General features: G+C 45.7%; 1 protein-coding gene across 1 annotated transcript in view; it reads left to right on the top strand.

Moving 5' to 3' along the window:
- LOC147747128 (cytochrome P450 4B1-like) overlaps positions 1-12,195 on the top strand; it is a 226,740-nt gene extending 214,545 nt beyond the window's left edge. The window contains exons 11-12 of the mRNA XM_086952389.1: positions 9,364-9,446; positions 11,958-12,195. Coding sequence (XP_086808515.1) covers positions 9,364-9,446; positions 11,958-12,126 — 252 coding nt within the window. The 3' untranslated portion in view covers positions 12,127-12,195. The remainder of the gene's footprint in view (positions 1-9,363; positions 9,447-11,957) is intronic.
- Positions 12,196-22,342: the final 10,147 nt, after the last annotated feature.

Here is a 22,342-nt window from a genome sequence, read left to right on the forward strand (position 1 = left end):
GCCCCACGTGGTCTTTCCGTAAACGAAGCGATAGACCCGGAAGTGTGTTCGGTGCGGTACGCATCCTTCGATGAGGCCGTAGCCATTTTGAATCGCCTGGGGCCCGGGGCGCTGATGGCAAAATCTGATATCGAGTCGGCGTTCCGGTTGCTCCCGGTACATCCAGACGATCAGCGTCTCCTAGGTTTCATGTTTCAGGGTCATTATTACATGGATAGGTGTATGCCGATGGGGTGCTCTATATCTTGTGCCTATTTCGAAAAATTCAGTAGTTTTCTACAATGGGTCTTCACAAGGAAGACGGGTTTCCAAAATGTGATGCATTACCTTGATGATTTTTTGTTCCTGGGGGCAGCCGGGGACCCGGAATGTGGGCAGGCTTTGGCACAGTTTTGTGTCTTGATGAATCAGTTTGGCGTGCCATTGGCACCAGGTAAGACTGTGGGGCCTTCCACTTGCCTCGAGTTTCTGGGGATCGAGTTAGACTCCGCAGAAGGTTGTTTTCGTTTACCAGCTGACAAAGTGTCAAAGTTCAGGACATCCCTGCAGATGTGTATAAGGGGACCTAAGGTTAAGCTGCATCAATTACAGCAGTTAGTTGGCCAGTTGAATTTTGCCCTGAGGGTTATACCAATGGCCCGCCCCTTTTCCCGTTCGATCGCTCAAGCCATGGTCAGCCTGAAGGAGTGCCATCATCGCACAAGGCTCTCGGCAGAGGTCCGCCAGGACATGCGCATATGGTTGGCATTTCTGGCGGATTTCAATGGTCGAGTCGTCTGGAACAAACCAGCCGTGTCCTCTGAGGAGCTGGGGCTGTGGACAGATTCGGCAGGGAGCGTAGGTTTTGGTGCCATATTCGGCACAAGATGGTCTGCACAAAAGTGGCCGACATGGTGGAATGATAGTGGTTTAACAAGTAACATTGCTTTCCTGGAACTTTTCCCCATTTTAGTGGCCCTGAGAACTTGGCCCGAAGGGTTCAAAGATCACTCTGTGGTATTTTGGTCTGACAATATGACCGTGGTCGAGTGTATCAATAGTCAGGCAGCACGATGCAAATGGATTTTGAGACTGCTCAAGGAAATTGTTTTACTTTGTATGCAATTAAATGTGTTATTCAGAGCAAGACATGTCCCAGGGGTAATGAACCAGGCGGCTGATGCACTGTCTCGTTTTCGTATGCAGGCTTTCTGGGGTTTCCTTCCCACAGCGGACCCGGAGCCGGCACCCTTTCCCGAAGCTCTCTGGTCTCTCGGTGCCCCGAACTTCGTAACCTCGTGGGAGAGAGTTTAGCACCCAGAACGAGGAAGGCATATGAAGGGGCGTTCCGGTCCTATTTGGACTTTTTGGGGACTGATAGGGAGGAGCTTTGGCGCCAGGAAGAGTGGGTGGTGGATTTCCTGATGTCCTTACATCGGGTCGGGAAATCGGTGGCCACGGCTCAGAGGCATCGGGCTGCCATTTCCTTTGTTGCTAGGGCTCACGGGATCCATGACCCGACAGCGTCTTTCGTTGTACAGAAAGCGCTAGGAGGGTGGCAACGCCTTGAGGGTCGCAGAGTAGATGAGAGGCGCCCGATAGGTTTGGATAGGCTGGCCCAGTTATTATCCAGACTCCCTGCTACGTGTTCATCTCAGTTTGAGACAGTGTTATTCCGAGCCGCTTTTACGCTGGCATTCCATGGGGCTATGCGGGTAAGCGAATTAGTGGCGAGGAACAAGCAGGATGTGACAGGAGGATTGTGCCAGGAGCACGTCCAGATCAGAGGGGAGACGATGACGGTCTCATTTGTCAGGTCCAAGACCGATCAAAGTGGGATGGGTGACTGCGTAATCATACGCAGGATTCCCGGGTCTTCCATGTGCCCGGTAAGGTGTTTAGAAGATTATTTAGCACGAAGGGTGGCATCATGGGGGGGGACCTTGTTGAGACACGCTGACGCCACCCCACTGACAAAGTTTCAGTTTCAGCGGGTGCTTGCGATGTCGATTGCCGCTGCGGGCTTGAACCCGGGCGAGTTTGGGACCCATTCCTTTCGGATAGGGGCTGCTACAGAAGCTACAGCCAGGGGTCTGGATGTTGAACAAGTTAAACGGGTGGGGCGTTGGTCCTCCAATTGTTATAAAAGGTATGTGCGGTTGCACATGTTGTGAAGCTGTAGCAATGTACTCACGCTTCTTGTTTTTGTTTGGTTTTCAGTTGCGCAAGCCTACGAGGCGGGGCGGACTTTGCAGGCGACCTTACACCAGGCCAGCGGTCAGACATCACCGGCTGTGAAAAAGGAGGTGTGGGTTGTGGGCCACTCATACGTGAGACGTGCCGCAGACGTATTCAAGGCAGGTGATATGATTCACGTAGCTGGGGAATACGGGTACAGTGTGTCCTTCTACGGAAGAGGCGGTCTCTGTATTGACCAGTTTCAATCATTTTTTGAGGGTTTGCTAGGGCGGACGAGGTCACCGCCGTCTGTAGTGATAGTACACCTTGGGGGTAATGATTTGGTCACCACTGGTAGACGACTTCTTCTTGAGGAGATGCTTTCCACTGTAAGTTGGTTAGCGAGGAGAGTTCCAGGGTGCACAATTGCGTGGTCCCATATGATCCCACGAAGAGTGTGGCGGGGGGCTATTTCGGTTCCTGCTTTAAACCATTCTGTTAAGAAGCTTAATAACAAAGTGAGTAGGTTGTTCCGTTCCAAGACACTGCATGCTATTTCACATGGGTGTATTAATGATGACAGTATGTATTTGGGGGATGGAGTGCATTTGTCTCGAATGGGGAATGAGTTACTCATAGGAGACTTCTTAGCATGGCTGAAAACGTTACACCATGACCTTTAGGTAGGAGTATTGTGGGGGGTCCGGATAGCCGGTCAACTATCCGGCCTGTGGCGGTAAGGTCATGATCGGTGAGCACTAATTGGAAGATCCCTATGAGTGGGCGTCACCCAGCACGGATGGGAGCGCTCGGGGGAGGTGGCCATTGGCCCCTCAACGGGGAGGCGGTCCCTTCTAAGGATGGGTCGCCGAAAGAAGAGGAAAGGCGGTCAAGGCCCCTTCCTGGGTAGGAGGGGTTACAGCCCCCTCCTGGGGAATTTCCCGGGGCCAGGACGTCTGCGACGGCAGATATGGTAAGTTGTGTGGGGTTTGGGGGGGGGGTCTACGCGACCTTCTAGATACCTCACACGAGTCCTCGTACGACCTCTAAGTGGCGTCGAGTTTTATTGGGGCCCCCGTCAAGTCAAGGGAAATTGGTAATTGCACTTGAGGTACGCCTCTGGGCCGCCCCTCACAAGTGAGGGCGATATTTCTGGGTTAGGGATCTTGACACCGGTTACGACCTTGCCGTTGGCCCTTAAACGTTAGGATGTACAATTTCAAAATTTCAAGTAAATGTTTTGCAGGATGTTAGTTCGGCTAGGAGAACCTTTGTATTAGAGAATCTGTTAAGGTTAGCCAAACATCGCAATGTGGTAATGAAATTGTACATAATATGAAACTGTTTATTTAATGTTTTAATTTTGTTTCATATTTTAATAAATACGGCCGGGGGGGTTACTCCCTCCCGTCTTCCAAAGACTTCAGAACTGTTTCCGGTTTCCCATCCTTGGGGATTGTGTTGAGAGGGGGTGGCGGGTATCTCAGCCATATGGAAAGGGGCGACCACTCGGTCCTTCCGAACGTATGGCAGAGTACCACGATCCCCCCGGGAAGCCATCTTGGGCGGGAGGCGAGGCTCGGCTGGTATGCCCAAAGAGGCGTAGCCGGGGCGCGCCTTTTCCCGCCCTAGAGTGGGTTGGCCTAGACACTGACGCGGCTGGCCACGCCCTAGGGGCAGGCAGGGGCGGGTTTACGCCCGCCCTGAAGACGGATAAAAGGAGAAGCAAGATCCGAAGGCATCCTCTTGTTCCTGTGCTCTGAAGCTGCACCTCCTCGCTGCACGTGAGCTCGAGACGGAACGAAGAGCCAATTTTGACCCACCCACCAGCCCCTGATGACAGCAAGTGGTTTTGAATAAAGTTGATGGATAACTCTGATTTTCGTTTACAGGTTGTGGTATTATCGTGATGATTTGGAGTATGTAATAAAGAATGTCGATTTGTGTTACGTTTTGCAAATAAAGAAATTCTGCTTTAGTGTTCATTGGTAAGCATGCTTTTAATAAAAGTATAGTTGCTACTGTATTTTAGTTTAGTCATTTAGTTAGCATTGTCGTATTTATTTTGGTCGGGCGGTAAGGTCATGATCGGTGAGCACTAATTGGAAGATCCCTATGAGTGGGCGTCACCCAGCACGGATGGGAGCGCTCGGGGGAGGTGGCCATTGGCCCCTCAACGGGGAGGCGGTCCCTTCTAAGGATGGGTCGCCGAAAGAAGAGGAAAGGCGGTCAAGGCCCCTTCCTGGGTAGGAGGGGTTACAGCCCCCTCCTGGGGAATTTCCCGGGGCCAGGACGTCTGCGACGGCAGATATGGTAAGTTGTGTGGGGTTTGGGGGGGGGTCTACGCGACCTTCTAGATACCTCACACGAGTCCTCGTACGACCTCTAAGTGGCGTCGAGTTTTATTGGGGCCCCCGTCAAGTCAAGGGAAATTGGTAATTGCACTTGAGGTACGCCTCTGGGCCGCCCCTCACAAGTGAGGGCGATATTTCTGGGTTAGGGATCTTGACACCGGTTACGACCTTGCCGTTGGCCCTTAAACGTTAGGATGTACAATTTCAAAATTTCAAGTAAATGTTTTGTAGGATGTTAGTTCGGCTAGGAGAACCTTTGTATTAGAGAATCTGTTAAGGTTAGCCAAACATCGCAATGTGGTAATGAAATTGTACATAATATGAAACTGTTTATTTAATGTTTTAATTTTGTTTCATATTTTAATAAATACGGCCGGGGGGGTTACTCCCTCCCGTCTTCCAAAGACTTCAGAACTGTTTCCGGTTTCCCATCCTTGGGGATTGTGTTGAGAGGGGGTGGCGGGTATCTCAGCCATATGATAAATGACAAACTCGATTGTGAATGCCTTTGTATTTGCACGTGATTTCTTTCTTAGTCAAGCTTGCTTTGTGAGATAATCATACAATGCCATGACTTGTTGTAAAACTTGCTTTGGGAGGAGATGCTGCATAATATGTGTGCTCATAACTGTAGCTACAAGTTTATTGATTTACTGAGGAGCTGCTACCAGTGTGCCTAACAACATAATTATTTTGTATGAAATGTCATGAGTTTTTTCAAATGACACCAAATTATGCTTTTAGAGTGAAATATGGTTTGCTGTATTACATTCGCAAAAGAGTCCCACAAGGTACTGGCAGGAGAATAGTTCAAGGAGAAAATATCTCAAGAAATGTCACAAATGTTGCCTCATGCAAAATTTGAGAATTTCATAAATTTAACCAGTGTAATTTAAATGTTCCCCAGATCTGGAGATTACATTTTTACAAGGATGGATGTTGAAAGGAGCTACACCCTTCCTCCGCCATAATGGGCTTACTTATGAGAGCCCTGTGTCAATTTTGCACCACTTAAAGTGGTACATGCGTGATGCAGGACTCTCATAAAGAGTTATGAAGCCAAGCAAAAACTCCCTGAGAGGTTTTGATGGCCTCATAAATCATGAGTAATCGCTGCAACACCTTACTCTGCACCCGGGAGGCTTTCTATGTGCGTTGCAGTGGGTTTTCCCCTGCAATACCCATGGAATTTGATTTCCCCCAGATTTAAGCAGTGATTTTAACCTGAGGTGAGGCATAACGAGGAGAAATATGTTTATTTCTCCACATTTTTGTTCTCTTTCCACATATGCTGCATGCTGCACACTTAGAAAGAGGAAAACGCTTTGTAGGATTGTTTTTGTGCAGGAAGGCGCTTTAGGAAATAATACGATTTTGATCCAATCTCACAGAGCTATCTATCATACATAGAAACAAAATTTAGCATGTCAAAAAATATGACTTTTCTCTCAAGTTAATAGCAGTAAACTATGGTTAGAAACAACTAGCAGGTTTGACATATCGTAATGCATATCTTTTAAAGTTAATAGCAACAAAATATTATTGGAAATTGTGAAAGTGCCAAAAAGCATGAAATGCACTTTTTCATTGAGATGTATTGCCATTAACAAGGGCATTTTGGCAGGGATGTGAACCAAGATCCTGGGAGGGGAAAGGCAACTAAAAAATTAATCTAATGTAGTCATAACCTTGTTAGATAACATTTGCATTCTGGGATTTCCATCCATGTTAAGTAAGGCTCCATCCTAGAGGTTATCAAAATTGGCATGTAATTGAGTACTGAGGCCATGTATCATGACCACATGATTCTCAGTGAAATTAAATGATAGCATGCAGGGAGGTTCCTGTTACCTTTCTTGTAAATTGGCACTGTTATAGACTCCCTTCAGTAGTCGATGGAGGCCTCCCTAATGACTGTACATTGGTGAATAATAGTGCCCAAAATTCCAGGTTACATTTTAGCATGTCGATGGTAACTTCATCGGGACCTAGTGCCTTCCCAGGTGCAGCTTTCTCGATAGCAATAGTGACTGCTTTTAACCAGGTCTCATTAAAAAACAATGGGTCAATGCCGGGTTCCAAGAAAGGTTCACCCAGCTAATTACTGGGGTTAAACATTTGAGAGAGATGATTGATCCAGTCTTGTTCTAAAACATGGTGTCCCTGGTTTGCTGAAACATGTCGACCACATATTATATCTAGACGGTCTGTATATCTTCTGACTGCCAGTAACTTCTACTTTTTAATATTGGAAGGCAGGGTAACACCAGAATAAAGTTATAAGTACCCACTATCCTATTTTATCTTCACCACAACCTTTTTTGTCTTTTTACTTTAACACTTTAGAGCACTGCAACATCAGTCCCCAGTTTTTTCTCACCTTAAAACTTGAGAAACAAGACCCTAGCCAGACTTCACTGATCGGCGGTGGAGCTCCTTCTTACATCAGGACCCCCGACCGTGTTAGTATATCGGCTATTCCATTGGTGGTCTTGGTGGAATCCCAAATGATGAAGGGCGGTTCCGTGTGGTGACTGATGGGCATCCCTCCCTGATCATCAAGGGGATGACCTTTATATTTTTGCTACACAGGGTTTGGAGTAGCTAGAGGACACCCTGTTAGGATTCATTGTGTGCCAGACCATCCAATATCATTTTGTTGTAATATGTATGTAGGGAGCATGTTGGAGTGTGGTCTTTAAATTTCCCCTTGGTCCCAATTACCTGTTTATTGCTTGTTCTAAAACATGGCATTCAATGCCATAAGATGGCCATATGAAAAAAGGGGTGGTTTATAACTCTCCAAAACAGTCTGGTATCATTCAACTGGTCAGCTTTATCTAAATCTTCCCAGGTTTTAGTACGGATTTCTCTTTTTCTTGTTACTAACTCCTGTTTATAATGTTTTCTGGCTCTCCGCACATCCTCAATATTACGTGGAATTGTATTGGAAGCCTTCATAACGGCTTAAAGTGCGGATGTACAATCTGAGCAAAACCAGATTTGATGTATATGGTTCTTGGGTGGCTTATTTCTAGTTTACAGACGGGCAGCTGTAATACAAATTGCTACATAGTTATCACAAATCTTACTAGACCCACCATTGGTGAAGAGGCAGCAAAAGATATTGTTGCCTGCTTCTGTAAACGAGTCCGTAAAAATGTGTGCGAACCCCCTTGTTTGGGGAAAAAAATTACGGGGACTTTGGGTTCAATTTTTGCATTGAAAATGTTTAAATTCTTAGCTCCGGTTTCTCTTTTTGGATGTTTGTTATTATAGTGTTATTTTATTTACTGAAATGTTCTCTATGTTTCTAAATTTGTTTCTGATTTTTCTTGTGTTGAGCTCTGACTCTATTATTGTTTTGGTACTACATAAATACTTTATCCATTGTCTCTAAGTTTGGCCTATCAGCTCTGTGCTATAGCTACCCAGGGGTTAAACTCTGGTTTATTTAGGGACTCTAGTGGTTCACCCTGGCAAGGATTGTGATTATTACTTGAGGTGTGTACTTACTCCCCTCAAATAATGATGCAGTTTCTCACAAACATAATAAATGCACATTTTACATCACTTCCATCTACACGAGGGTGTGAGTGATAATCCTAATTGGTAATCAAGTTGGGCACACATTTTAGAATACGCTTGCTCATTAAGTGATATATTCTCCTAAAGAAAATTATTTGGAATACCCCAAAGAGTTTTTTCACCCTGTTCTGTACAGTGAAAATTGCAATCACACTGTAATGTTATTACTGAACTGAGAGTGAACTGTTTTTATCGTCCATTGCCAGCTGAATTATGTGCCCTTTGTTTTTTCACAGACCAAACAGTAAGTATGTACCAGACCTTAAAAGTGCTGTAGATTGTAAAATTCTTTGGTTCTATCTAAATGTCAACATTCCGTATCCTTAAGTTGAAAGATGGGTTTATGAAGACCCATACGGCAACTGAAGCTGCACTCCCTGAAATAGTCACTAATCTATGATACATGTTAGAAATGATGCACATTATTGAAATCGACTTCTGGAAAATCAGTAAATATGATTGCAAGTTTGATTTGAGGAATTCTTTGGGCCAGATTCACAGAACTAACTTAGACAAAATCCTAAACTTACTACTTATGGTATTCACAGAAGTTAGGATTTTGTCTTAAGTTTGTCTTAAGACAGACTTAAGACAGACTTAAGACAAGTATGTCTTAAGATTGTCTTAAGTCTGTCTTAAGTCTCTCTTAAATTTGTCTTAAGACAAACTTAAGACCAAATCCTAACTACGGTGAATACCATAAGTAGTAAGTTTAGGATTTTGTCTTAAGTTAGTTCTGTGAATCGGGCCCTTTCTGTCTTGGGTTGTTTTAAAGTGGAGCTACAATATTGTTTATAGAAATTCGCCTTCAGGATTGTAATTAAACCAACATATATTTTCCACCCTTGGCCTGACCATTCTTTCTTAAAGGGTGTTTTCATGTAAATGCTTAAAGGAAAAGAAGAAAGAGTGCACAGCATTTTTTAACCCTTTTGAAATTGTTAAAAGCCATCTTCACCTTGTCTGTTTCATATCTTCAGGCCTTTGGTCTTGTAAAGATTCTTTGTAAGATATTTTGGTAAGATGCAGCCTTCCGTTCCGCATCAGTGGGATGCGGCCATACCAAGGTGTCCTCTTTGAGGGAATATGAACAAAAATGCTGACGGTATTACAGACCTGGGCAGCAGAAAGCTGAGGCGTTGGTCCAGTCAGGGGGAAAGGTGTGGTCATTTGTGGGACATTCAGTAGTGAGGCTTGCTCACTGCCTGCTTTAGAGTTCAACTTTTTGAAGACCTCATGTTCACATTGGTGTTTTGCATTGCAGGTGTTTGATCCGCTCAGATTTTCACCTGAGAATTCGTCCCACAGACACTCTCATGCGTTCCTGCCTTTTATTGCTGGACAGAGGTAAGCTCACCCGTAAGGCCTATGGACACGTGCCTTATCTATGTATAGAATCTGGAACTGCATTAGGAATTGACCGGTTTGTGGTGGGGATCACAGTGCTGATGGCTACTGGACAGAAGACCAAGTGAAGAGAGTCATTTTGCTTTCCTGTTGAAATCCCAAAGGCGTGATACCTATCCCTACTCCCTCCACAGAAGAAATGAGAGCTGGGAAGGAGGGCTCCCACATTTATCTCATAGTCCCCTCGATTGTAAGGAATTGCGCCATGTAGATGTGGGCATCATTATATATCTGCAGGCGATCTCAACCTAAAAAGAAATGAGCCCCCAACTCCCCTCCCTCTCCCCGCGGTTATAATGCCTTGTCTGGTGGCTTAGTGCACTATTGCGTCCACTGTAGGGGCCAGTGTTCGACCTCATGGTTGAAGATTCAAATCCTGGGGGGTCACTCAGCCTTTCAACCTTCTGAGATCGATACTATGAGTACCATTGAGGTGGGTAACAATAGGTATCTGCTTTTCCGCGCCAAGATACACTTGGGTGAACAGGCACTTTACACATACATATTTTATGTTATTATTTTAAATACAGTATAAGTGTGCAACGTGCCTGTGAGAAAAAATGACAGAAAAGACGTACATTTTCAATTTCTGCCCACCCTAATAAATGCGGCAATGAGGTATGTGTTTGAGTGGTACAGGACGTTAGGTTTATCTGTTTATCTTTAGACTTCTGTACTCTGCATGTGGGTGGTTTATACATGTTTCTGTGCTTGTAGGCATCTTCACATTAGTACCATGTAAGCGAGGAGTGGTGTGGCTCACTGGTTAGCGGCAGCAGACCCGGAAGCAGAGAACGGCCCGGGACCAGGGTTCAATTCCCGACGCGGCAGGGTTGTGGACCAGGGTCAGCGGACTCGACAATTCTCGCCTCGGTGCCTACTCTAACCAGGGATCACACTCGGCAACTCTGGGCATTAAGCTTGCCTCATCTCTACAACGGCCCCCAACAGACGTCGGGGATGCCTGGTTTCACCTTGGAGATACCCAGAAGGGACCATCTCACAGGGAAAGCCAGGACGGGTTCCCCAGCGGTCTTCAGCGCCAGGACGCTTACGGGCAGCTGTGCGCTTTACAAGTCCAACACATTTACATTTACATTTATGTCCCTGATTAGCCTCTGTGTGGCCAGTTATATAAAATAGTGTGAATTTGTATGAGGGTGAATCAGTGAGTCCCGTTTTCTGGAAAAAGTTGTGTATCTCTTGCTCAGAGTTCCCTCTGTTTGCTAGGATATTACGTTTGCATGTACTAGGGGCTTTTTGTCTACCTCAGTGTGTGAGCTGGTCTGCCTGACATACAGATCACATCCCCTACTTACTTACATTTTACAATTTTGGGATGGGCTTGTGGGAGCATGTGCCTGATTTTAAATGTTAAGGTGTGTGCTTGTATGTGTTAAGTGTTTTAAGTGCGAAGACCGCCATACAAATCAGCCACTTTGAAAGGTGAACAAAAGTATACAAATATTACATTTGTGTCTGATATGGGGATATCTCTTCTCTGTCTCAGCATTTTTAGGTTTTTGTGAGATTTCTGTTTTCCTGTATGTGGGAATGTTTGTGACTCTTATTTCACCTCTCCCTAATGCAGTGCTTATTAATTGTTTTTATAATAAGTACAAGGGGCCACGGTATTTGACAGGAGGCCACAGCTTACCCTGCCAGTGTGGCCAAAGGCCAGTACCACTGTTATGTAATAACCATTACACGCCACACTTAATTTTAATTTGTAAATGATTTTTTAAAACTACCTACTGATGTGCTCTGCTCAGAAATATAGAGACATCACCCCTATTTTGCTGATTGTCATAAATAGGTGCCAGTGTTGAGAAATAAGAGCAATGTACACCGGTGCAAATTAAGCACTCATTCTTCGCACCATCCCAGTACTCAACACGCTCTCCATTGGAGCATTCTAACTTTACTTTCCCTCTCTCTGAAGCACACACATCTATGCCATTAATATCCATCTTATCCTGGGCATCTGATTTCCCATCTCCCTTTTATCTCTGATGCCCCTCCCCTCCATAATTATTAAAAAAATGAAAAGAAAAAAGTGCATATTGTAAATTATGCCTTAAGTATATGCAAATTCACCACTCCATAAAACCTCACCCTACTGCCAATCAAGGCATTGGCGGACTATGATCCCCTCTTACAAAGACCCCTGTACAAACCACAAACCACAAACCTTAGCATACAGAAAAGCACAAAGATTTCAAATTGCCTATGAAAGCTGTGAGGTACAAAACATAGGACTGAGGCATAAGAGAGCACACAGTAGCCAGTGGTAGGCACTGTCAATATTTGTGTGTGTATTCCACTCTGGGGGTCTGTAAGTATGATGATTGCAGTACTTTGTTTACGTCCACATCTAGGTGAATCTCTGCAGTTGTGAATGCACAAGGGACTGCAGCCTTTTCACTAAACATGTCACCATTCCTCCAACAGGAACTGCATTGGACAGACCTTCGCCATGAACGAGATAAAGGTGGCTGTAGCGCTGACCCTCCTTCGTTTTGAGCTTTCTCCCAGCAACATGGAGCCTCCTAAAAAACTACCACAGCTGGTCCTGCGGTCAAAGAACGGCATCCACCTGACCCTGAAGAAGGTCAAGTGACAGAGCTGCGGCCAAAACATCAGTGTCTCTGTGTCATGTTCTGATGATTAAACAGACAGGCTGGCCACAGCCAGAGTTGTGTTGCTTTTATTTAATCATCAATCCATTATTTACTTTAAATGAAGTTGAGAGGTCATTCGAAATCCCAAGAATTGCAGTAGGTGTGCTGTCAAAAACAAATGAAGGGGCCTATTACCAAGCCTTGTGATATTAGATTATCCCCGCTTTAGCAGCCGTTTTCGGCCGCTAAGCGGTGATAATTCTATCGCCCCATTAGCAAGCTGTCGCTAACAGCAGTTAGCGACAGCTTGTAGGCGATTGTGAGCGGTTTGGGACCCGCTTTACATGTCAGCGATATTTATCGCTAATGACCTGCAAAGTGGGCGTACCCAACCTGTTAAGCAGTCGCTAACGTCGCTATCGCCTATTAGCAAGGCAGGCATAGCGCTGGAAATATTTGCGCTAAGCGCGAATATCTCCAAAACCTAACGCCTGCTCAGACCAGTTCTTACCCATTATATCCAATGGGAGGTGGATATTCTGGCTAAGTCCTCATTGGCGATAATGCGTGAATATCGCTGGATTACCACCGATATTCATGCATTTCGCCGCTAACGCCAGATATTTTAGAGATAAACGTTGCTAATAGCACGTTATCTCTGAGACAATATCCGGCGATGCTTGGCGATAAAAAAAAAACTCGCTAAGCCCATTTAGCGATAAATATCGCTAGTTGTTGGTAATATGCCCCGAAATCCTTAAAATGAACTGCCGTGCCAGTACTAAAGAAGGAAACAAGAGGCAAGCTTTGACCCTGCAGTAGGTTTTGCTTTCAAGGCGCGCTCTACATTCACTAGGTGGGTGTCTATTTCCCACTTCTGTTTTACATCATACGTTAATGGTGTGCCTTTAATTCTTCGAGGAGCTACTGAGACACTGTGGGGCATATTATCAAGCAGAGCGTTAAAAATTATCGCCATTTTAGCGGCAGAAAACTGCAGCTAAAGCGGCGATAATGGGCTTGATAATATGGCCTTGTGAATTCTAATAGAAACCCATGTTCTGGTGTGAACATGGGCTTCTATTGGAATTCTCCAGGGCTTATTATCAAGCCCATTATCACCGCTTTAGCTGAAGCTTTCTGCCGCTAAAATGGCGATAATTTTAACGCCCTGCTTGATAATATGCCCCCGTGTCTTTCCAGAAAAAAATAAAAATTTAATGGAGGAAGGGTAATCTGTTTCAATGTTGATAGCACCTTCTTCCCCTGACCGAAGAACGACACTGATTTCAGGAGAGGCTCAAAATCTTAAAGGAAGGCAGTTACACACTTTAACAAAACAAAGGTCTCGGAGATCCCAAGGATTGACTCACAAGTCGCAAGTGAAATGCAGCGCTTAGCTTCCTCCATTCCACTAGCTGCAGATAAACTTTCACACGTGCCAATATCACTCAGGCTTTAGTCGTTTTCATTCACGCTGGTGTGGGTGTCAGATTTCAGATGGGGGGCCCATCACGACCCAGTAGAGTGCAGTAAAAGTGCTCCCAGAAAAATCATTACCATAATTTCCCTTTTCAAACATATTCACAGCGCTCCGCACGGGCTTCACTAGCAGCCCATCTGCAAAGTGAACTTAAGTGTGGTGCTGGTCAGAATGTTACAGGAGTGTCAGTTGGGGGGGCCTGTGGTGACTGAGGTATGAGAGTGAGTGGCAGAAGCCACAGGATTTGCTCCTTTTTAGATTAAGGGGGCGATTTTAATGTCAGGCTGACACCGTCTCATAAACGAGACCGACCGACCTCGGTCGGCGGTCCCACCCACCTCATTAGGATGAGGCCGAACACTGGTCAACCCATCCCGACATTTCCCTATGGGAGCATGCATTACAGCCGTAAACCGGCCGTACTACATGCTCCCATAGGGACATGGGAGCTGTTGTTCATCCCTGCACCCCGTGGCAGGTACCTCAAGGTGCCAGACAATCTGTGCAGGGATCAACAGGGGCACCATATGTGCCCCCATCAGCCCCCAACTGGAGGCTGCACACACAAGGGGGCCCTGCTGGTAGAACCAAAACACGATTTATGTCAAATAGACTCACCCTTTGGATTATGAGCCAGTTCCGACTAGCCAAAGGGCTCCCTGAGCCCCTCGGAAGCCAGCCGGTTTCAATTCCGACTGGCTGATACATAATTAGCTGGTCGGAATTGAAACCGAGGATGGGGGAAGGCTTTCTGACCTCCATCGTAATAGTTCCCTAGGCATCCTGGAAGACCTCGCTCTGAGCCAGTACCAGGCATCTGGTTCGAACTAGAATTGAGCCTTCAGTGGCTTGCCCACCTCTGTGTTGTGTATGTATATTATCTCACAAAACACCTGTTACCAATTCCACCACAGCTCTCAGGGCCCCAAAACCGGACAAAGTCAGCAATTACTCAGTCGAAGGTCATGGCTTCCTAACCAGGGTGGTGAGTCAGTTTTAAAGGAAATAGATGGTAAAAAAAGAACTCCAAAGATCTCGTATTAGCTGCATACCACTCTCTTTTTATTGGTGAAGCAGAGAGTGACAGAAACCTGAGACAGCCCCATCATTTGAGGCTGACAAAGGGTTGAAACATCGGTCACAGTCCAGCTGCAGATACATTTATTTCACAAAAGTATTTCTACGCTTTATCACAATCATTGTTTGCCTCGTTTTTGTCTAACACGTTGTTTCTCAGGCTTCGTGGTTTCTACCAACAATAAAAAAAAAAACACTGGAGTTTCTGCCTGTGTATTGGTGACGAGGTGTTAATCACGTGTTGGTCAAACGTCACCTGTCCACCACCTCTCACTTCTATTTTGCACAATGCGCATTGTACCTTTTTTTTATACCAACTTGTTTACTCTGAGAGCCAGGTAGGGCAGTAAAAATAAAACAAGCGTCCCTGGGTTTTCACGCAATGTATGACATTGGTGTCCATTTTGATTCAACACGTTCTAATAGGTCAAAATAATTTGGCAATGTCTCACAACATAATTTGCCTTTAATTCAGTCAACTCTCTTGCAATGTTTGGCCTCCAAGGCTGACTCGTTCTGGTGACTCTAGCTGTGGAGCTGACCCTCCATCATGTAATACTTAAAATGTTAACAAAATGCGATGCCCAACCTCCTACATAGGTATCTTCACTTCTGACAGCTGGACGTGCACTGACCTAAAGTGATCTGAGAGCCTCAGCCTGATCTTACGACCTAAAAGCATTGTCATCAGGACCGTATTACAGATAGGTCGTACTTTCACTCACTCTTCTTCTGAAGCTCATCTTGAGGTCCTTGAATTTCCATTTTCCCTTGCCCCCCTTCATATCTCAGAGTCCCCTTCTGTCTATTAGGGCATTATCCATATATATCCTGATGAAGACAATACATGATGAGCCAAAACGTTGTGTACAAAGATGATATGTGTTGAAAAGGTTTCTGGAAACGAGATGGAAGTACTGGATGAAATTCATATTGTTTGGTGTTTGTGTCTCCCCTTCCCAGAACTTATTCAGTTGATATGTGTGAATGCGAAGAGGTGCCTGGAATAGTATTTAACTTTTTAAAATATTTTCATAGATATGCTGTGTACTAAATGGTATTTGATAGAAAAGATTATAAAAAAGTTTAGATAGCTGGTGACTGTTTTAAATTTGTATGGATTTTATTTGTATATAGAGCAATAAAGATGACATGATAGTGATTTCTACTTTTTAATTCTGGATGGAGTTATCGATATTTATACAGCCGAAATTGTGGGAATGAAATCATCAGTTGATAACTAATTAAAAGAGCAGTATCAATATTGAAATTAAATTTGAAGAAGAGTGACTAGATACTCTCCAAATGCACAGACTTACCCAATTAAAAATTTACAAAAAGGCAAATACTCTTACAATGGACAAAAAGAGAGAAAAGAGAAACTCTGCTCATGGCCTTTGGAATGCAAGAGAGAGACGCTCATTGTGAGTGCTCTGTGGAAGAAGCAGCATGGGCAAAAGGCAGGAAGCAGGTCCTCACCATTGGCTCTGTAGAGGAAGAGGGACACCACTAACACAAACAAAATGTGTTGATTTATACACACAAACTTTATATGTGTGCAGCGGCTCAGATTTTTTTTAAGTAGCTCTTGGTCAGCGTTGCGAAATGCACAGCTGCTCATAACCAAGGCAACCAAGATTTGGTTTCACCTAAATCCTCTTTTTTCCACCATCCTACTCTTCAAGTCTCTTTTTTTAAATCTTGCAAGTTTATTTTCCACTCTCCTTTCTTCCTTTGTCAGTGCTTTCCTATGATTCTGTTCTCCTCATTTTCTGCCTCTCTCTCTCTTGCGCTAGTCAAAATCTCATGTTAAAAAATAAGTCTTGGTGTCCACATAAAAGTGCTTGTGCCAACCACTACTAACGATCTGTGCAAATTAAAGCTGTTGATATTGTGATAAAAGGATAGTGGTGTGCTCGACATTGGTGCCACAGAGTCAAAATGCAGAGCATTTCTGAAAGAGAAAGAAAGGAAAGGAAAGGTGGATACATTTTGAGTTGTTACATAGAGACTTTTCCGCCAGTTTGGAACACTGTACCTAACGTGTTTTAATACCATGATTAATTTTTTCTCAGAAAGAGGATTAGTTGGGTTTGAACTATCCAGTATGAAGCCTGTAGTTTATATCCATGGCTACTTGAATTATGTGATTGTGCGGCTGCAGCATTTTATATAGATTTGCCACATAATACATAAATGACAGCATAATCCACATATTTTAACCGGTTCCATGCTCATGACGGAGCCGCTCCGTCATGAGTCGCGGTTGCGCTGTGCTCATGACGGAGCGGTTCCGTCATGGCCCTGCCGCCGCGCCTGCGCGGCGCGTTCTATTGAGCAGGCGGGGCCATGACGGAACCGCTCCGTCATGAGCACAGCGCAACCGCGGCTCGTAATGGAGCGGCTCCGTCACGAGCATGCGAGCGCCGCTCGGCCCCCCCCCCCTTCGCTGCGGCGGAATTGCCGCCGCAGCGAAGGGGTTAACAAAAAGACTATTGTTTTTTCTCAAGGGGTTCAAAAGTTACCTAAAACGCAGCAACATGGGTTGCTGCACCATAGAAGGACATTAGTAATGCTTGACAACTCACCTTTCTGTTGCTTATTTCTATATTTTAGTGTTAAGCTGGTACTAATGAGGTACAAGCAATGCCCGGACACTGAACAAAGTAAAGGTGGCTATGCCAAATTATTCGCACAGCCTAAGCCTTACGAAGTTTAGGGAAATCAATATACATGTCACCAAGTGAATCCAAGAACAAAATTAGGGTTGGTGCTTGTTAGATTTGGAGTTCTCTAGTTCGCAGAGGTGGGTACCTTTGACCAAATAGGGACCCTTGCATCTAGTCAAGGTAAGGGGGTACACTCCTAAAATAACCCCTGCTCAACCCCTTCGTAGCTTGGCACGAGCAGACAGGTTTATCTGAGAGGCAGTGTGTAAAGCATTTGTGAACACATACAGTAACCCAGTGACAACACTACAGATGGACACCACACAAGTTGTAGCATGAAAATAAGTATTAAACACAAGACCACAATGCGTCGGTTCTTTTCTGCATGGGGGGGTGATGCGTCGGTTTCTTACTGCGCTTTCCTAGCATCCCTGAACTTTTTGCCTTCCTCCTGTATTTTGTTTGGCCTGTTTTTGTTGGTTATATGACTCTGGGCACTCTACCACTGCTGATCAGTGCTAAAGTACATATGCTCTCCCTATTGTAAATTGATGTATGAATTAGTGACTCTATGATTGGCTGGTTTGGTTTATTTGTTAGACCCTAGTACAGTGCACCAGGAGTGCCCAAGGCTTGTAATCCAAATGCTGCTGGTGGGCTTGCAGCAGTGGTTGTGTCACCCACAGAAGCAGCATGTAAATGTATGTCTAAGGCCTGCCATTGCAGAGCATATGTGCAGTCTGGTACTGCCATGTTGACTGAGCACGCATCCAATTGCCATTCCCTAAACCTTCCCTTTTCCTCATATCAGACACCCCTACGGTAGGCCCAAGGGCAGGGTGCATTGTAAGTATAAGGTCGGGCAAGCCCTGGTGTGTTCATGTCCTAATAGTGAATTACAGCCATTTTCGTTTTTCACTATTGCAAGGCTACCTGTTCTCCATAGGCCGGAATTTAGTTAGGGTTAGGGAAGTTAGATTATTACATTTTATAATCCTAACTGACTCAGGGAACTAGGTAGAAATTCGAGTTTAGTATGCCTGAAGAATGATAAAATACATCTTTTAGTGAAGTTGGTTTTAACATTCTGTATTTGAAAATACCACTTTTAGAAAGTAGGTATTTTCTTGTCTAACTATCCAAAGCCTGCCTCTGCTAGGTTGTGAATTCCTTGTCTGGAGTTTGAGTGACAGGGCTGGGGGATTCCAAGAGACAGAATGAGTCAGCCCAGTGGTGAATAGAGAGATCTGCATCTAGATGGGAGGGAGGAGTTGCACCTGGAACCTGAATAGGGCTGTGCCTGCCTTCCACAATGCTGGCTCCACCTTCTGTGGTGTGGCTGATGTCTCTGCCCTGTGAAAGAAGAGAAGGAATGATGTCAACAAAGTGCTCCAGGGCTGTGCTTTCCCTCCACAATGCGGGCTCCACCTCCTGTGGGGCGTCTGATATTTCTGCCCTGCACTGTGAAAGGAAAGAAGGAGTCTGGTGAACCGAGTGCTCCAGAACTGGTTTGGACTGAGCAATGGCCCCTCTGCCCTCAGAGGACAAAGGATTTTGGGATATAAATATTGGGACCCTGATCCCAAGAAATTAGATCACTTTTGGACAAACAAGAAGAAACCTTTACTGAGGAGAGGAACCTGAAGAAACTGAGGAGAGACTATCTCTAAGCTGAAGTGCTGCTTGGGGGATTGGCCTGCAGTGGTTCTCTGACTGCCAAAGGAAGGAGAAAAGAACTTTGTGTGCTTTACTTTCAACTTGTGAAGGATCTCCAAGGGCTTGGAAAAAAGCTTGCCTCCTGCTGAAGTCTCAGGGACATCAGACTTCAACCCCCAGCTCCCCAGAGTTCTTTGGAAGTGTCTGCTGCTGTTTTGGGGCCTTCTGAGGGACTGCGCGCCCCAAGGAGATGGAAGCGTGACTCAAGAGGAAGAAGCCTGTCACCGTCGCTGCTGCTGCCATCGCAAGTCCGAAGGAGGGTGTTGCCACTGTAGCGGTCATATTGCACCGCATCGAGAGAAGTGTCTCGCAACGAAGAGGAAGCGTGTCGCTGCTGCCGTCGCAACTCCGAAGGAGGGTGTCGCCGCTGTAGCTGTCGTATTGCACCGCATCGAGAGAAGTGTGTCGCAATGAGGAAGAAGTGCGTCGCCGTCGCTGCTGTTGCCGTCGCATCTTGGATGTTGCCGCTGTAGCTGTCGTATTGCACCACATCGAGAGAAGCGTCTTGCAACAAAAAAGGAAGTAAGGTCGCCATCGCTGCTGCTGCTGTCGCATCTTGGATGTCCCCGCTGTAGCTGTCGTATTGCACCACATCAAGAAAAGCACCTCGCATCCACGGAGAAGTGTGCCGCCGTCGGAGCTGCTGTTGTCGGATCTTGGATGTCGGCGCTGTAGTTGACGCATTGTGCGGCAGCGTCTCGCAACGTCGGAGAAGAGTGTCGCAGCCAAAGCTGTTGCGTTGCATTGCGGAACAAGGGTGTCGCTGCTGCAGCTGACGCATCGAATCGAGACTTCTCGCATCATCGGAGAAGCGTGCCACATCTGGAAGATATTCACATCTATATTTCTTTGCACTGGAACTTTGCCGCATTTCCATCGCTGCAACACTTTTGTTGTGGAAGTGTAACGCATCGTAAGGTGCATTGACTCAAAGTGTCGCATTTTAAGAACTGAACAGAACTAAGCTAAAACTACCATTTTAAGTAAAGTATTGTGGATTTTTGTCATTTGTGGTCTTGTGTTAAGTCTATATAAGAAATACTTCTTTTTTATATAAAACCTGTGTGGTGTCCATCTGTAGTGTTGTCACTGGGTTACTGTATGTGGTCACAAATGCTTTACACACTGCCTCTGAGATAAGCCTGCTCCTGCCAAGCTACCAAGGGGGTGAGCAGGGGTTATTTTAGGAGTGTACCCCCTTTCCCTGACTAGAGGCAAGGGTCTCTATTTGTCACAAGTACCTACCTGTGCCAACTAGAGACCCCGAAATCTAACACTCCCCACATGGGGTTCCCTTAAAGAACCATCCAGGCTCTGAGACTGAGGTTGGACACTATCGGTACGTAACCCATTCTCACTCCTTCCCCTTAAAGACAGGACTTGAGGCCCTACACCCCTCCTCTTACAACGGGACCTAGCTGTGCTACTCTGAACCACTTTCCGGACTCTGGGTTGAAAGATACCTGAGTCACTCTCCTTAGGGTCACTCCCCAAAGCCTCTCCAGACCCTCTGGAATCCACCAAAGAGTCTGCCTCCAATGTGAGTTCCCTGGGGTCAGAGAACTCACTCTGCAACAGGTGTTAGCATGACTCTGGAAAACAGGGACTTACAATATGCTCTCCCACAATTGGATTACACAGCCCCCTACAAGGGTTATCTAAACTATCCTTCACCGCTCCATCCAGTGCCTCACACACATACTCCACACCACTCTCTTGAGATTGGCAAGACAATATCTTACTGTCTCCATCACTCAACCCACACTCTTCTGGGCGGTCTTCACACTCACACACCAGGACTTCATCCTTGGGGGAACCCCTCTCCCTGCACCTCTCATCTAGAGTCAGTAGAGTGTCCCTCCCACTACTAGGACCATGAACCCCTGCATCAGTTTCCCCATTCTCCACAGGGACACTGTGCGCTACTGGAGCTGCCTCATGTTCTTGAACCTCCTGGTGTATGTTAACCCCTTCCTTCAAGTCAGGCACCACATCTCCAGGTGTATGTACTGCTCCCTCAGCACTAGATAACCCAATTCTGCTGTCACCATCTGAGCTGGATTTCACCTCCCACTCAGTAAAGCTCTCTTCCTTAGCTATACACATTTCTTTTCTCTGGGCTGAGACACTCATGGCCTCAAGCCTCTCGGGTTCCAAATCAAGCTCCCTCATTCCCAACTCATGCTCAAACTGCATCTCCTTTTCCTCTAGGGCCAATTTCCTATTCTCTAACGCCAGTTGCCCACCCAACTTGAGCTTGGCCAGCTCCATTTCATGCATCCTACAGTCCTTCCTGTCCTCTAGCTCCTCTGGGGACAGTCCTTTGGCAAAAACACTGCTACCTACTGGAGAGGTTGCTCTCCTTCCCCCTGGACCAAATTGCCCCTCCAGCTGCCCATCTGCATTCTCAGCCCCCTCCGCATTCTCAGGGGTATTCCTTGCTTTGGCCCAGGCCCTCAGCGCCTTTTGGAATTCACCCTTCTTGGAGGGACCGGTCATTGCAACTTTAAATTTCCTGCAGAAGTGCTTTAGCTGTTTCACATTGTAGCATTCCAGTTTCTCCTCTTCCCACTCATAATCAACAGATGCTATGGACATTGCTTTCTCCATGGTGGTTAAACTTGGCAGTTCTTTGCAAAAATAGAAAATCCCAGGAAAAACAATCTACCAAAAGTATGTGGTCATGTTTTGCTATGCACTTACTAGTAGTGTTCACCAATTACTTTATATGAGTCACAAATGCAAGTCCAAATCCTAACCGCTGACCACCAATGTTAGATTTGGGGGTCTCTAGTTGGCAGAGGTAGGTACCTTTGACCACGTAGGGACTGTTGTGTCTAGTCAGGGTAAGGGGGTACACTCCTAAAATAACCCCTGCTCACCCCATTGGTAGCTTGGCGTGAGCAGACAGGCTTATCTGAGAGGCAGTGTGTAAAGCATTTGTGAACACATACAGTAACCCAGTGACAACACTACAGAAGGACACCACACAAGTTGTAGTATAAAAATAAGTATTTAACACAAGACCACAAATGACAGAATTCCACAATACTGTACTTTAAAAAATGGTAGATGTAAATTTCAGCACTTTAAGTTTAATGTACCTTTGGATGCGTAACGCTATACAACGAAAGTGGTGCAGGGAAGGTGATGTGTCGATTCCTTACACGCAAGAACGGTGATGCGTCAGTTCCCTACTGCTGCGTAGGGGACAGTGATGCGTTCCGTCTTCTCTGCAAGGGGAGGCGATGTGTTGGTTTCTTACTGCGC

This window comes from Lissotriton vulgaris, chromosome 1_1 (genome assembly GCF_964263255.1).
Source record: "Lissotriton vulgaris chromosome 1_1, aLisVul1.2, whole genome shotgun sequence".
Classification (NCBI taxonomy): domain Eukaryota; kingdom Metazoa; phylum Chordata; class Amphibia; order Caudata; family Salamandridae; genus Lissotriton; species Lissotriton vulgaris.